Source organism: Mchenga conophoros, linkage group LG23 (assembly GCF_057382185.1).
Source record: "Mchenga conophoros isolate Kocher_MC1m ecotype Shallow Benthic linkage group LG23, M_conophoros_male_GT1.1, whole genome shotgun sequence".
In the NCBI taxonomy this organism is placed as follows: Eukaryota; Metazoa; Chordata; class Actinopteri; order Cichliformes; family Cichlidae; genus Mchenga; species Mchenga conophoros.
Genome location: NC_140547.1, coordinates 25928290 through 25942167, shown reverse-complemented (window position 1 = coordinate 25942167; position 13878 = coordinate 25928290). Strand labels below are relative to the sequence as shown.

The 13878-nt window shown below is 41.5% G+C and overlaps 1 protein-coding gene across 2 annotated transcripts in view; it reads left to right on the top strand.

The window, feature by feature from the left end:
- Nucleotides 1–13878, top strand: part of LOC146547368 (glutaminase kidney isoform, mitochondrial-like) — a 33346-nt gene that overhangs the window by 7758 nt on the left and 11710 nt on the right. Inside the window, exons 2-7 of one of the 2 annotated variants that reach the window (XM_085264122.1) lie at nt 4203–4293; nt 5281–5399; nt 7857–7986; nt 8165–8244; nt 8488–8651; nt 10252–10310. In XM_085264122.1, the coding sequence (XP_085120248.1) occupies nt 4203–4293; nt 5281–5399; nt 7857–7986; nt 8165–8244; nt 8488–8651; nt 10252–10310 (643 nt within the window). Of the gene's footprint in view, nt 1–4196; nt 4294–5280; nt 5400–7856; nt 7987–8164; nt 8245–8487; nt 8652–10251; nt 10311–13878 lie in introns of both variants that reach the window. The other variant, XM_085264121.1, reaches the window with a different exon arrangement.

Below are 13878 nucleotides of genomic sequence, written 5' to 3'. Positions count from 1 at the left end.
CTTTGTCATAAATTTTAATTAGATTTTTTCTCACAAATTTGCCAGTAAATTCTTGTTAATTTGCAGGGTTTTTAAAACATTTTAAAACATAATGTGGGTGAGTTGCATATGTTTAAACAGCTGCCTTAGCATTGATGAAAAAGGTTTGAAGCATTTGTGTTAGTAGTGCCAGGTAAAATACTGATCCTGTGGGGGTCTAGGCACAGAAAGGTCACGTGTGAAGGAAACGTCTCCAGATTCCTGCCTCAGTTCAGTTGGATGCCGTTTCGATGACTCTTCTGGAAGAGGCTCACTCATCTGCAGTGCAGGAGAGAGTTTTGTGGAGTGGCTGCTGCTGTTTCAGCTTCTGTTCGCGTTGACCTTTAAAAGCAAACAGAGCGAGAGGAGGGGGAGGGAGAGCGTGAGCGAGAGTACTAATGAGACCAGCAGAGGTAGATTAATGAGACCATCCAGATGTTCCAGTGTCCACCTCTAACCTGCCTGTGTTAATGATGCTCCCACAGGGGAAGTCTCTCACTCAAGAAGGGCCCTCTTACTTCACTATTATTTGGTTACAGTGTCGTGTTCATTTCAAGTGTTACACGGTTAAAATCCACCAGCAGCCATTTCTGTTTCAGTTTTAGGCCAAATGTTTATTTATGTGGAAATGGCTGTTTGCTTTCGATTAGAGCTGAGACCTCTGGCTCCCAAGCCGGCTGGGCCTCATCTGTTTCAGTGGTGGGAAAAAAGTATAGTGGTAGTAGTAGTACTCAGTCATAGTAGTCATTTCAGATTATACTATTCGTTTGTATGTCTCATAGTGCATTTCAATGCTGCATGTTTTTAATGTGATTCACTGTGAAACGCTACATTTAATGTCACAGCTTCTGTTTTATTTCTTGCAGCATGATCTGAAGACGTGCTCTGTGCTGATCATATGTGTGCTCGCTGTTACTGTTTCAGTTTAATGCCACTGTTACTAATTCAGTGTTATCCCTCTTCACTCTCTCTGTCTCCCTGTTGTTGATCTTCTTGTTTTGCATTTGTAAGTATCTTTCTATTTTGTCGTTTTAGTCTCTTTTTCAAAAGTTTTTCAAAATAAAATCCAGTAGAAGTAGAGGTTTTCTACGGAAAGCCAACAACTGCTTTTACTTAGACATGACCTCACTTCCTCCCAGTGGGTGCGCTTCAGTCCCTCTCTATTCTACCTCACCCTCCATCCTTCCATCCTGTCTTCCTCCTCTTCCTCAATCACACACTCTCTGATGTGTATTCCTTCCTCACCAGCAGCCTGCATTAATGCGGTGAGAGGTGGAGCACGATGCAGCGACCCCGACATGCTAACCCAGACAGCGTGTGAACTGTTTGTAGTGTTACTGCTGCGTTCCACTGATGCTGGAAAGTCAGAGCTTCTTCCTAAGGAACTGTTAAGGAGTCCGATTTTCAAGTATGGGGCGGTATTCCTCTGAGAGGTGCAACCTAATGTATTCTATTCAAACAGACACACTTTTAAACTATATGTACTCCTCGCTGAGACTCCCTGACTTTTCACCCTGAGTGGAACTTGGCACAAAAGCTATAAATCTGACTTCAACTCGCTGCCAGTGTTTCCTCTCTTGGTTTCTGCAGCAGTGGTGCTCAGGAAAACCCCCGTTCACGTCTGTTATTTCAGTCTAAGTCACTCTGTGTTTCTCACATATTCAGGAGCTATGTATGTATGTCAGAGATGCTCCAATCCAGCCTTTTTTACTTCCCACACCCATGTAAATAATAAGCTGTACTCCTTACCCTGAGGAAAAAGACTGGGAATCATTCTTTTATATTTAAAACCACACGAGACTTGACAAAGAAACATTGGTTTTCTCCCCTTTTGAATATAGTACATCGATAAATAGAAATTATCAGGAGGAAATCCTTTTTATTTTAGTTGGAAGGACAAACTTTAGTTTCAGGAATTCAGTTCAGACTCAGTTTAATTCAGTTCCATAAGTGCAGTCATCACAAGGACGAAAGCAGCTTGAAGTAAAAAGCACTGTTGCTTAAATAAAGTCTCTGGTTTCTCCTTTACTGTGAGTGCCCCTCCTTGCACAGAGTGGAGTAGACACTGATTGGAAGCTTTTATGCTAATGGTAATGTGACATGTTGTCTCCATCAAATGTTGCATCCGATGGAGACAAAGAGTGAGCGCAAGAAGCTGAGAGTGAAAGCTTCTGTTAATTGTCCATTTCCTCTATTAGATGTTGTAATGTTCTGATGGTTGCTGCTGCTGCATGATTCCAGAGGAAACTGCTGATGCTGAAATTATAATCTGGTACATTTCTGCTCTCATGTATCCAAACTTGGCTCCTTTTCTTTATTTCTGGTTGGCTGCTGAGAGGAGCCGCCTGCCAACTCAAGTTTGACCTTCAGACATCCTCTCCTAGCACCAAGCCACCCCCATGATGCATTGCAGGTCATCGTGAGCACCCAGAGCTTTGTACAAATCCAATTTGGTGTTGGTATGAATCATAGCAGAGAGCCTGCTGTGAACCGTTCGTCCCGTCTGCCTCCTGACACGCTACTAACCTTCCTCCCAGAGACGACTTCCTGTGGACACTCTGCTCCGAATACCAGCCAGGAAACGGTGCTAGATGCTCAGGTTTCCTTGAAGTGGACATTTTCTGCTCTGATTTCGGTCACGTGTGCGATGTTTCACACTCAGGTAGTTTTTTCTACTCGTGGCTCTCTCAGAGAGGATAACCCTTAATAAGGCCATCTGAGCACAGAATCCCACCCACCTCCTGTCCAGAACCTTATATTTGAGAGGGACAGGAAGTCAGAAGAAAGTTGTCTAAAAAGGGGAGGAGCTAAAAAAGCTTGTTTTAGACGGAGGGGGAACTGAGGGGCTGCAGTATAATTTAAAGAAGGATTATTTTGAACTATGAATCATCCAGAGCTGCTCTGGTAAAGACCAAGAATTAAAAAACATGGAGATGGACATGAGCAGAATCGGTTAACTGTGATGATTTTTACCTTTTACTAAAAGCTCTGTGACCAAAGTGCCAAAAAACTGACTTGTAGCCACAGCTAAGACCTTGTCCCTGGTTAGGCTTTTAAGACGCACCATATCAAATATAAAATCAGACAGTTATAATACACAAACTAATACAAATAGAAACATTAAAAAAATCTTTAATGATCATAGATTTGCTTTTGTTTAAACTATAATCTTCCATTTACATTAAAAATTTAGTAAGATAATGTTTCAAATCTGAGCCAATTAACTGTAAAGGACGACTAACCAAATGTTGTTGTTAATATTTAAGTATTTACAATAACTGTAGTTCCTCTGGTGTGGGACTAGTATTGGACCCCATCACTGTCTATTTGTCATTTATTTAACTTTATTTGCTGCTTACTCAGCTCTGAAGGATAAAAATGGAGCTCTGGTGACGCTGCAGGTCTGACGTAGGGTTTTAGCTGCCACGTCGAGTGCTAACCCATCACTCTGGTTGCGTGTGTGGGGTTGTTTTTTTTGTTTGTTTTTTGGGTTTTCTTCCAGCCACTGAACACCGTCAGCATGCCGGAGGCCTTGGCTAGTCTCCCTGTCCCAGCTGCAACAGTTAAGGCCCAGTCATCACATCCCAGACTGTGCTTTTATCCAGCTGATTGCACCGACACTGCCACCTCACACAGTGTGAATGACGAGGCCTGTAAGGGTTGTCTGTCATGAAGTGTTGGTAGTTTTTGTTGTGCTGCAGTCTCCAAACTTAAAACTAGGACAGAAATTTAGCACTAAATTCTCTTCTTGGTTTGAAGCGTTTTTGGTTAAATTCTGTGTAAACTTGGTTAAATCGTTAAATCTTGGGTTTCGTTAGCTTGCATGCTGGGAGCTTTTCAAACACATTCCTGGCTGGTATTCAAGCAAGGTACAATTAACAATTCCTGTGGCCTCAAAGTAGCATATTAACCTCCTGGAAAAGTATGTTACTAAAAGTATGGAGGTATACTTTTCCACAGGTTTTAATGCTGAGGTAAGGCAAGCTGAGGCCGTGTTTTCCTTACTGTTATTACTCACTGCTTCTCCCTGCAGTGAAAAAGCGTTTTCTTCTCCCTCTGCTGCAGCCCCCCCCCCCCTCCCCCTCCTCCTGTATGTCCACATTTCCACCACAGCTCCTCACTGTGGAGTTATTTTTCTCACCTTTCTGTCTCTGCCTGTTTATTTTTGCTTCCTGCAGGAGAAGAAAGGCGGGCATCCTGCCCAGCCTGGAGGATCTGCTGTTCTACACCATCGCAGAGGGCCAAGAAAAAATCCCTGCACACAAATTTACCACAGTGAGTTATCACAGCAGTGATATGTCTGAGAGTTGGATATTTATGGTGTCGGAACCTTTTGTTAAATAGAAATATTACTAGAAATAAATTACACAAGAGAAAATGGCCCCAAATCGCCCACAGGAATGGAGACAGAGTAACAGAGCAGATCTCACTTATTATTAAACTTCATTAGGGGAATAATAGAGAAGATTAAGTCATTAAACATTGTGCAGATTTGGATAGATCTTAGAAGTGAAATCAGGTGTTGGCTTAGAATCACACAAACTTTTTGAAGATATCAATGTAGTCTAAATTTCTCTTGGAGTGAAAGTACAGTGGTGTAATACCATTCTGCAGTGTTGGAAACCAGTTTAAAACCAGCTTGAAACAGGAACTTCGGGGTGGTTTTATACAACAGTTCCTCCCCTGGATAAATGACCTATAAAAACTACTAACTAGATGTTGTGGTTATCGTCTTCGCTGCAGCCCATCCAGCTGCGGCAGAGGCCACTCCTCGCTTAGCCCGGTTCTGCTGGAGGTTTCTTCCGTTTAAAATTCAGTTTTTCTTTCCCACTCATTGTTCGTAGGGAGTCATGATTGTTAGGGTTTTCTCTGTATTATTGTAAGGCCTTTACAATATGAAGCGCCCTGAGGCAGCTGTTGTTGTGATTTGGTGCTATATAAATACAACTGAATTGAATCAGTTATGAAGGTGAAAAGAAGATGGGAAATCCACACAATGTTTACAAATGGATAAATAATGCTGTGGTGACTTAACTGAAAAAAGACTTTCATAAAATGTACGACAAAAAGCATTTACAGCATAGCAGCTAAATAAATGCATGTCACACATAAATTACTGACTTGTTGGCAGTGATTCAGCCCTGTAGCTTTCTGAATTATGAGCTCCTCCTGCCAGGCTCTGGAGGAATCACAGCTCGCAGCTTTATTGATTTTGTTGTCAGGCTGTCTTAATCCTGGTGTCTCTCTCCTCTCCTCTCACAGGCTCTTAAGGCCACAGGTCTTCGCACGGGAGACCCCCGGCTGAAAGAATGTATGGAGATGCTGAAGGTGACCTTGAAGACAACCTCAGATGGAGCGCTGGACCGACACCTCTTCAAAAAGTATGCCTGTCTTTAATTTACTGAGCAACGATGGATTGATATGCTCGAGCAGGAGTTTTCTGCACTCTCATTTAACAAACTGCAGCCTAATTGGCTCCGTAAAATTTAATAAAAGATCCAGATGTGCAGTTTGAGTCAAAAGCCAGATGTTGGATTTTAATGTTATGTATAAGAAGACAGAACCTTGCATTATTGAGACTATATGGATATTCTTTATATATATTTATAGATTTTGTGTATCCCGTGTTTAATACCCTGCCTGCTGTCCCACCTTTATGACCAGCATCAATGTTTCATCACAAGAATTATTAAAGCTGGTTAGAGTCCTCTGCTTGTCCCTGCAGCAGAACAGGGTCACCGCTTGCCGTTAATCATTCATCATCCCTCGCTTTGCACGTCAGCAACCTCATCTTCAGGTTTTCATCACCCAGAAAAATCTGCTCAGGGAAACTGGTAGACTTCAATAACTGGAAATCAAATTGATAATTAGGAGATTCATAGGTGAAGATTTGGAGTAGATTTGGCGCAATCTGATTGTGTTTCAGTGTTTGGAGGTTTAATTTTGACACTGGCTGCTTATTCTGAAAGGGGGAAGAAAAACAAGGTGTTTTTAGTTTCCACTTTGCATAAAAAACTTAACAATGTTCCTTGTAATCTAACTCAGAATGATGGTGCACTTGAAAAGTCCACAAGTTTACCTCCTGCCTCCTTTTCCACATGACTTTACTTTGACCCGAGGACTGAGGAACAGGAAAAACGGCAGTGCTCAGAGAATACAACTGCACTCGATCACGGCCGATATGTTCTGTGATGGTGGATGTTGCTGACTTGGGTCTGCAGGGGGCCATCACACGACCTTCAAATTCATGTTTATTTGGTAATCAGAACATTTTTAGCCACCCAAACCGGTTGTTGAAACACAGCTGGAGAGGAAAGAAAGATATGTGGAGTAAAATGACATCCCCACCTCCACCCACCCCCTTGTGTCATTGGATCACTGCTGTGTGACCCCCACCACCCTCCCGGAGGAAACGACAGTGAGACAGAACTGGGTGGCAGCTTGGTGAGAACAGGCATATGATGGCTCACCGGGGAGCAAAAAATCCTCACTGAACAGACCCCGAGCCGGCGCTCCTGGCTGGCGTCCATCACTTCCGCGCCCTGGGCTTATTTATAGAACCTCTCAGAGGGAAGCACGTGAGCGGGCGGTGGAGTGTAGCGTGTGTTTTCTCTGCAGGGATTAGACCGCTCGGATGCAGTAAGATAGCCAAGCTGTAAATCTCTCTGCTAACGGAGAGCTTCTATCTCACCGCCTTGTTACGTGGAGCTGTGTTTACTACGAGGTCTGCATCCATAATTGCTCGCATAAAAAGGCCCAGGACAAAATCTATAAGTGGTAAAAAAAAGCCAGACCATGCTGCTTTAGGGGTGATCTAGAGTACAGAACATGTTGGGAAAAGGAGTACCTATTTTCTTTTATTGTGTAATTTTAATTCCATGCTGCGAGGGAACAAGTGGGGATCTTTTCCTAAAACTACAGCAGCCACAGCGAAAGGTCAACAGAGTCGGCCGAGTCGAGCTGAGGATACAGCTCTCCCAGAACGCTTACTGGAAAATTTTAGCCTGGAAATAGAAGCTTTGAACCAGAAAAGCAAATATAGTCAGGCCCGTCTGTACACCAGCACCACAGTCGGTCTTTGAAATGCACACTTTCAGCTTTAACTCAAGGGATTTAATAAAAGTATTTTATTAACTCTTTTTTATAAATTAGACTTTTTCTTTCTTTACACAATTCTTTTTTTTTTTTTTACAATTTTTAGATCCTCAAAAGTACTTGGACAATTGACTGACAAGCCCGTCAGCCTTTTATAAGGTTTATAAAAAGATGCAAACCACTGGTTACACTCAAAAAAAGCAAGGCCAGATTAGACTTTACCAGAGAATATCTGAAAGAGACTCCACAGATCTGGAAACAAATGTTTTAGAGAGATGAAACCAAAATGAGCTTGAACCAAAGAAACGGCTCCTGGTCTGAAGCATATCTGTCAAACATGGTGGAGGTAGTGTTATGGTTATGGGCATGTATGGCTCCCAGTAGAACCAGACCACTGGTGTTTATTGATGATATGCCTGCTGACAGAAGCAGCAGGATGAATTGTGACGCATACACGGCTATACTCTCTACTCAGACTCCTCAAGTTTAGGTGTTATTAAGAGGAAACGAGCTGAGCGAGGGAGCGCAGACTCACTGTATTTAGTCTTATCTAGTGTTCAAAAATCAGAACATTCCCTAATTATATCTAATGTTATATTTAGTAATGCGTGACCTTAAAAGCTTTGTGTCCATTAACTAGCTCCATACTTGTCATTAAAGTCTCAGAGGATTTGAAGCAGTCATAAAGGTCAATAAGGACATTCTGTACTCCTCAGCCTAAATATTTCTCTTTCCTGCCTCAGATGTGTCCAGAGCAACATCGTTTTGCTCACCCAGGCCTTCAGGAAGAAGTTTGTTATTCCAGACTTCCAGTCCTTCTCTGCTCACATCGACGAGCTGTACGAAAACGCCAAAAAAATGTCTGGAGGGCAGGTCAGTGAGAGCAGAGCTGAGTAGAACTGTATCTAACCGTTCCTTATAGACCAGTTTTAACATTGTGAGTCATTTGTCTGTTTGTCGAATACTTTGTGACATTAAATAACAGCCAGGACAAGATGGTTGGGAGTGAGGAATAGGTCAGATTAAACCTCATTGTTTCTTCACCCTGTAGGTGGCAGACTATATTCCCCAGCTGGCACGCTTCAGCCCAGACCTGTGGGCCGTCGCCCTGTGCACAGTCGACGGACAGAGGTATTCTGACTACGTGTAGAAGAACCTACAGAGGATGGTTTCTTCACCAGAAGCTTTGTAGTAAATGTATTTTTCACAAGTGGCTGTCAGATATGAGAAAATGGGGATGTGGTAAAAGCCAGACTTATCATTACGTAGATTTAGAGAGATTTTCTATTTCCTCTGACTCTGAAAAACTACTAACATACACCTTAAGAGTTTGAAGGTATAAGTGTATAAGTGATACACTTGTGTCTTTCGCAGGCACACTGTCGGCGACACCAAAGTTCCCTTCTGTCTGCAGTCCTGCGTGAAGCCGCTGAAATACGCCATCGCCGTTCACGACCACGGCACCGAGTACGTACATCGCTTCATCGGCAAAGAGCCCAGCGGCCTGCGCTTCAACAAGCTCTTCCTGAACGAGGACGGTGAGGAATCGGTCACTTCACACCTTCACATGGCGCACAGGTGCATGCAGTCTCTGTAAGAGGAGCCATTCACGTGGCCTGGTTTCCATGGCGCCATGATAAATTGTTAAGGAGCGTAGTTGGATAAAACAAAGTGGGCAGTGTGTAACGGAGACAGAAAAAACTTGAAAAACAACAAGCTGTTGGCATGTGGTTCCTTAAAAAGCAGGCAGAACGGAGCAGCCGAGACACAGAGGCGCTCTTTTAGTATCAGTCCTGCAGTGCAGGGGAATCAGAGCGTGGTTTCCCACAGGTCTGAAATACACCGAGGATGTCAGGCGATATCAGTTATCTCAATATAGAGCAGGTCATTTGTTCTTCGAGCACAGTGGGCCTTATGAGCTCAAAAAAACACTTTATTTCTGGACTCTACTTGAGTAACTTTGCATCTTGCACAGTTCAGAGTAATCCTCATACAGCTGTGGTCAGAAGGTTACGTTCACCTATCGTGGGCATTAATGTCATGGAGATTTGGGGTTTTGGTTGAATCATTGTGAAGCATATGCTTTTAATCAATTTAAAAAAACCAAGAAATGAGTGAATAAGTTTGAATTTATTTTAGATTTAATGGCGTGTTTAGGTGCTCAACCGGGAGTGTTTAGGGAAGCCATATGTTGACTGTTGTTGTGTGTTTGTACTTTGCACATATCACATGTTTAAAACACTCCTTCCATTCCTTGTTCATATGTTTGTTTTTTTATGTCTGTCTCTGGTTTTATATCTGTGAGATTATTCTGGTTTTGTTTGCTTGGATAAGAGATGTTGACAAAGTTTAACTTTGAGGATTTTATTTGCAGTTGAACAAAGCTTATACATTGGAACACATGTTGCTGCAATACTCACCATGTCGAAATGTTAAAGAGCAGTAACTTGGTGAAGTGAAGTAATGTCATATGTTGAATACAAATACGGTTAGCAGTTTTTGTTCAACCTGAATAGAGTTGGGTTTTATTGTGTCTGTAGCTTCTCTGAGCGGAAACTGGTGTGAGAACGTTTCCAGGTTTCCTCTTTGTTGTTATCAAACCGAGCAGAGAAGTCGGTGGTGGCACAGATATTCCAGCTGTTTATTTTCCCTTTAAAAAAAGTGAAAAGAAGGAAACATGGCTCTTCCTGTTGCTTACGACGATTACAACTCAGAGGGGAAGTGTTGTAATTGTGCCCTATATGTTTTTTTAGTTCACTCAGTAGATTATTCACTTGTGTTTTGATCTCTGGCACAAAAAGGCTTCCCTTCTTTTTCTTTTACTGTATACTTTTTGAGAAAGTAAACAGTAAGTCACAAATTACTGTGTTCCCAAGTTGCTTTTCCAAGGGCTTGTAGAACAAAGAGGCGGAGCTTGCAGTATCTGGCTAATCAGAAACATGAGCAGGACTTCCATCAGCAGAGTGGCCAATTTTTAAAAAGAACATCAAACAATATAATACGGAATAATAAACTGTGGACTCTATCAGCTTATATACAACAGAGTAGTATGTGGCTGTGATGTGCTCAGTGAAGGTGTTCCTGTAGCATTAGCTTGCTAAAACCTGCTCTTATTAACTTCTATTTCCTGTCCTGCAGATAAACCACACAACCCCATGGTTAATGCTGGTGCTATTGTCTGCACCTCCCTCATTAAGGTAAGCTTTTATTCTACATATATTCACTGTGGAAGCAAATGTTCAATCACAACCCCGTAAATTTGATTTGAGGCCCCTGTGATTTTTGCTTCGTTTTCGTTTTATAAATCCACATATGTAGATTTACGTTTTACTCCCCTAAAGATGATTTTTCTGGATGTCTGACTGGAGCAGGGAGTAAAATAGTTGGAGAGAAATTGAATGGAATAAAATTATAATCGTGTGCAGAACGTGTTTCCGCCAGATTAGTGTATACAGGGAGATTAAGGTTATAGATAATCATGCTGAAAGGGGATTTGGTTGAAAGCGGCATCGCTCGGAGATCCTGCGCACACACACTCCACAGAGTGGGTGGAGCTGGAGAGCAGGTCAGCTCCACCACATTTAATCAGAGAACTCTTCTATTACCCGAGAGTTTCATTAAATATCCTCCTCTGACCTGCGTACAGACGCACAGGGAGCTGCGGTGAATACAAGAGCACCACCTGCTGATTGAATCAAAATTAAAAACTCCTTCCTCATTTGGCCGGTGAGGATGAGTCCAGGAGGGCTTTTTAGAGAGGAGTTTAATTACATTCAATAAGAGAGAGATGGAACGCAAAATCAAACAAGTTGGAAAATCTTCAGGCAAATCCTGGAAGTGAACATGTTGGAGTGCTTGTAGGAAACAGCATTGCATACTTTATTTTTCCCAAAAGCTGGAAAATGGTTAAAGCAGCCAAAAATGTCTGGCTTACTAAAACAAATACAGTATTGCAACAAAATGGCTGAAAAGGTGAAGAAGCATTTCCATTTCACAGAAAATAGAAATAGACAGAGTGAGGCTGCTAACAGTGCAGTGGTTTATAAATTAGCAGGTCAAAACTGAGCAAATGTAATGAGGGAGATACAGGGTAAGGGCAAGTTTTATGCATGTTTATCTCCAGAAACAGTACAGCTATTCAGATCAAGGACAGGCAGCTGAGTGAGAACACATCTGAGGTCAAACTCCTCAAACTGTAATAGCTGACTTGCAGGATAACACAGCAGCCTTTGTTACCATCAGATTTTGACCCAACACTGTGAAAAAGTGTTTGTCCTGTTCCTGATTATCTATTGTTTTGTATGTTTGTCACACGTAAATGTTTTAGATCATCAAACAAATTTAAATGTTAACCACAGATGACACAATTAAACACAAAATGCAGTTTTTAAATGAAGGTGTTTGTTATTAAGGGGAAAAAGTGATTGCCCTCTAAACCTGGTGCTGAGCAACAACTCTAAATGTGCCAAAGCTCCTATTTCTGCCAGCTCTGCGAGGCCCCAGATACAATATTAAAGTAAAGGGAAGAACTGATTCAGCCACTTGTAGGCAGAAAAGTGTTTCCACTGATGGTTGTATTTTTAACATTTCAGTATGTTATGTCCCAGATCTGATACTAGAGGGAAGTAAAAAGAAAACTACATGAAAGTGAGTTTGTGATGTTGCAGAGCTCTACGTGCCGACTGCTGAGAAGAAACGCGGATACTCTTGTGTTCTCTGCAGTTTTTATCTTGGAGATGTAGAGATATGACTTACAAACTCAAAACACGGCAAACTCCTCAACTAGCTGTAAGAAGAAAATTTGCTGCCCATAACACCCAATACAAAAATCTCTAATCTATTTTACCCTGACAGCAAGAACCCGCCCAGAACTCCTCCTTATCCTAAAAGAGCAAAATCACAGCAGTTTTCAGCCTCAGACTTGATGTTAGAGAAGAGCAAAAAAATTGCACAATTAACTCAACAAAAGGAAAATAAAGCCGCTGTGCTTTCCACTATCGTACCGTCTCTTTTCATAAAGGTTTGTTTGAAAAGATTTCCATAAACTAACACTGCTTCATCATTTGTTTAAAAACAGCAGCACAACTCCAAAATGATGTTAACACATCGACTGGACTGTGAAATGTAGAAGATTTAGGGAAAGGATTATATTACATCAGGGTTAGTAATTCTTTGTCTCCATCATTATGCTTTTATATTGAAAAGGTCCTTATGAGTCACACTGTAGGCGGTTTACTCTCGAGGGAGGAAGGATTTAGGATTCATCTACAGGAATCCACAGAAAAAGAAAATCATATCTATAAAAAAATTAAACTGAGTTCTTTAAGTTTGTCATTTCGTTATGACCCAGTTATTTAATAGTTTTAAGTGTGAGAGAGGTCAGCTATTCTATTCCTGATTTCCTTATCCAAATCTCCTCCCTCCAACACTATCCGGTTGTTCAGTGATGACGCGACGAATCCTACTTCCGGGTCTAAAGTAGTCTGCGTTTAATATGGCTTTTGTGTTGTTAACATGTTTAATGTTATGTATTTTCTTCTATTTGATCTCAAAAAGCTCCTAAAACAGTCAGTGATCACTGTTGACCCTTGACCTATTGTGGATGGATTATCTCAGTTGTTCTCCTGGCTGAAGTTTGGTCCTTTTACAGCATCCTGCCATGCGATTACATTTGTTCCTGACCACCGAGAACACTCACGTTAACTTTTATCGAGTGGGAAAAAAGTTAGCTTGTTTATATTATGCTAACATAGCTGTGTCGCTAGCGGTCACGTAGCACATCATTATATACCAGCTAGCCCAACTTCAGTAACCCTACAAACGTCACTGCTGTTTAGTTTTCTGTCTTCATTTATGTTGGAAGTGATAGCAGAGCTGTACGTTTTAATTTGTTTCCAAAACCCCGCAGTCAGGACATGATATATTGTATTTAGATAGAAGCTAGCGAGCTAACTCCCTGGTAACTTCCAACTCCGTTAAATGTCATAAATTCCGTTTTCATGGATGCCTGGATGTTAAACTCAATTGTTACACCTGGTAGAGCAGAACGCTGATCATTTTATTAAAGATGAAAGACTTTAGACAGTTTTTCAACTCTCAGTAATGCCACAGTGATCGTTTGATATATGGACCTGCAGCGGAGTTTAGGCCCAGACACGGCTAGTGACGTCAGACTGAACAACCGGATAAACAGCCCAGCTTTCCATCCTTAAAAAGAAACATTTTATGTTGGTAATGTTATGATGAATCATCTCGTGTATCTCTTTTGGTAGAAACATTGTATGAAGATGATTGTTGCAAATGAATATCCAGCTGAGTGGACATAATGTATGTCGTCAGCAGAGGAAAAAGGTGAACTTTTCCACTTCTGATAATCATTCCCACAAGATGTAAAATCAGCTTTCTTGAGTCCCAGCCAATCACTGTTTAAATCACTTTAAACGCTCTCCTTTGTGATGTACCTTTTCAAGGCCCGTTGTGTGGTTTTATGTGTTGTTGCATATTTTACAGCATTAGGATCTTTGGGAAATTATGACCACACAGCCTCAGGTCAATGACGTTGGTAATTTTTCCTTTTTAATTATTTTTTCCCTTATTTGATCTGGATTTGTGAGAAGCTTTAGCCTCCACATGGCTGTCTATGAATGTTTTAATGTTGCTTTTTATACTTTTCCGCCTGCATTTCCCCTCCCCCCCTCAAAAAAACCAAACTGTTTATACACCTGGATTATAAACAGTGCAGCTCTGGCACAAACACTGGTTTTA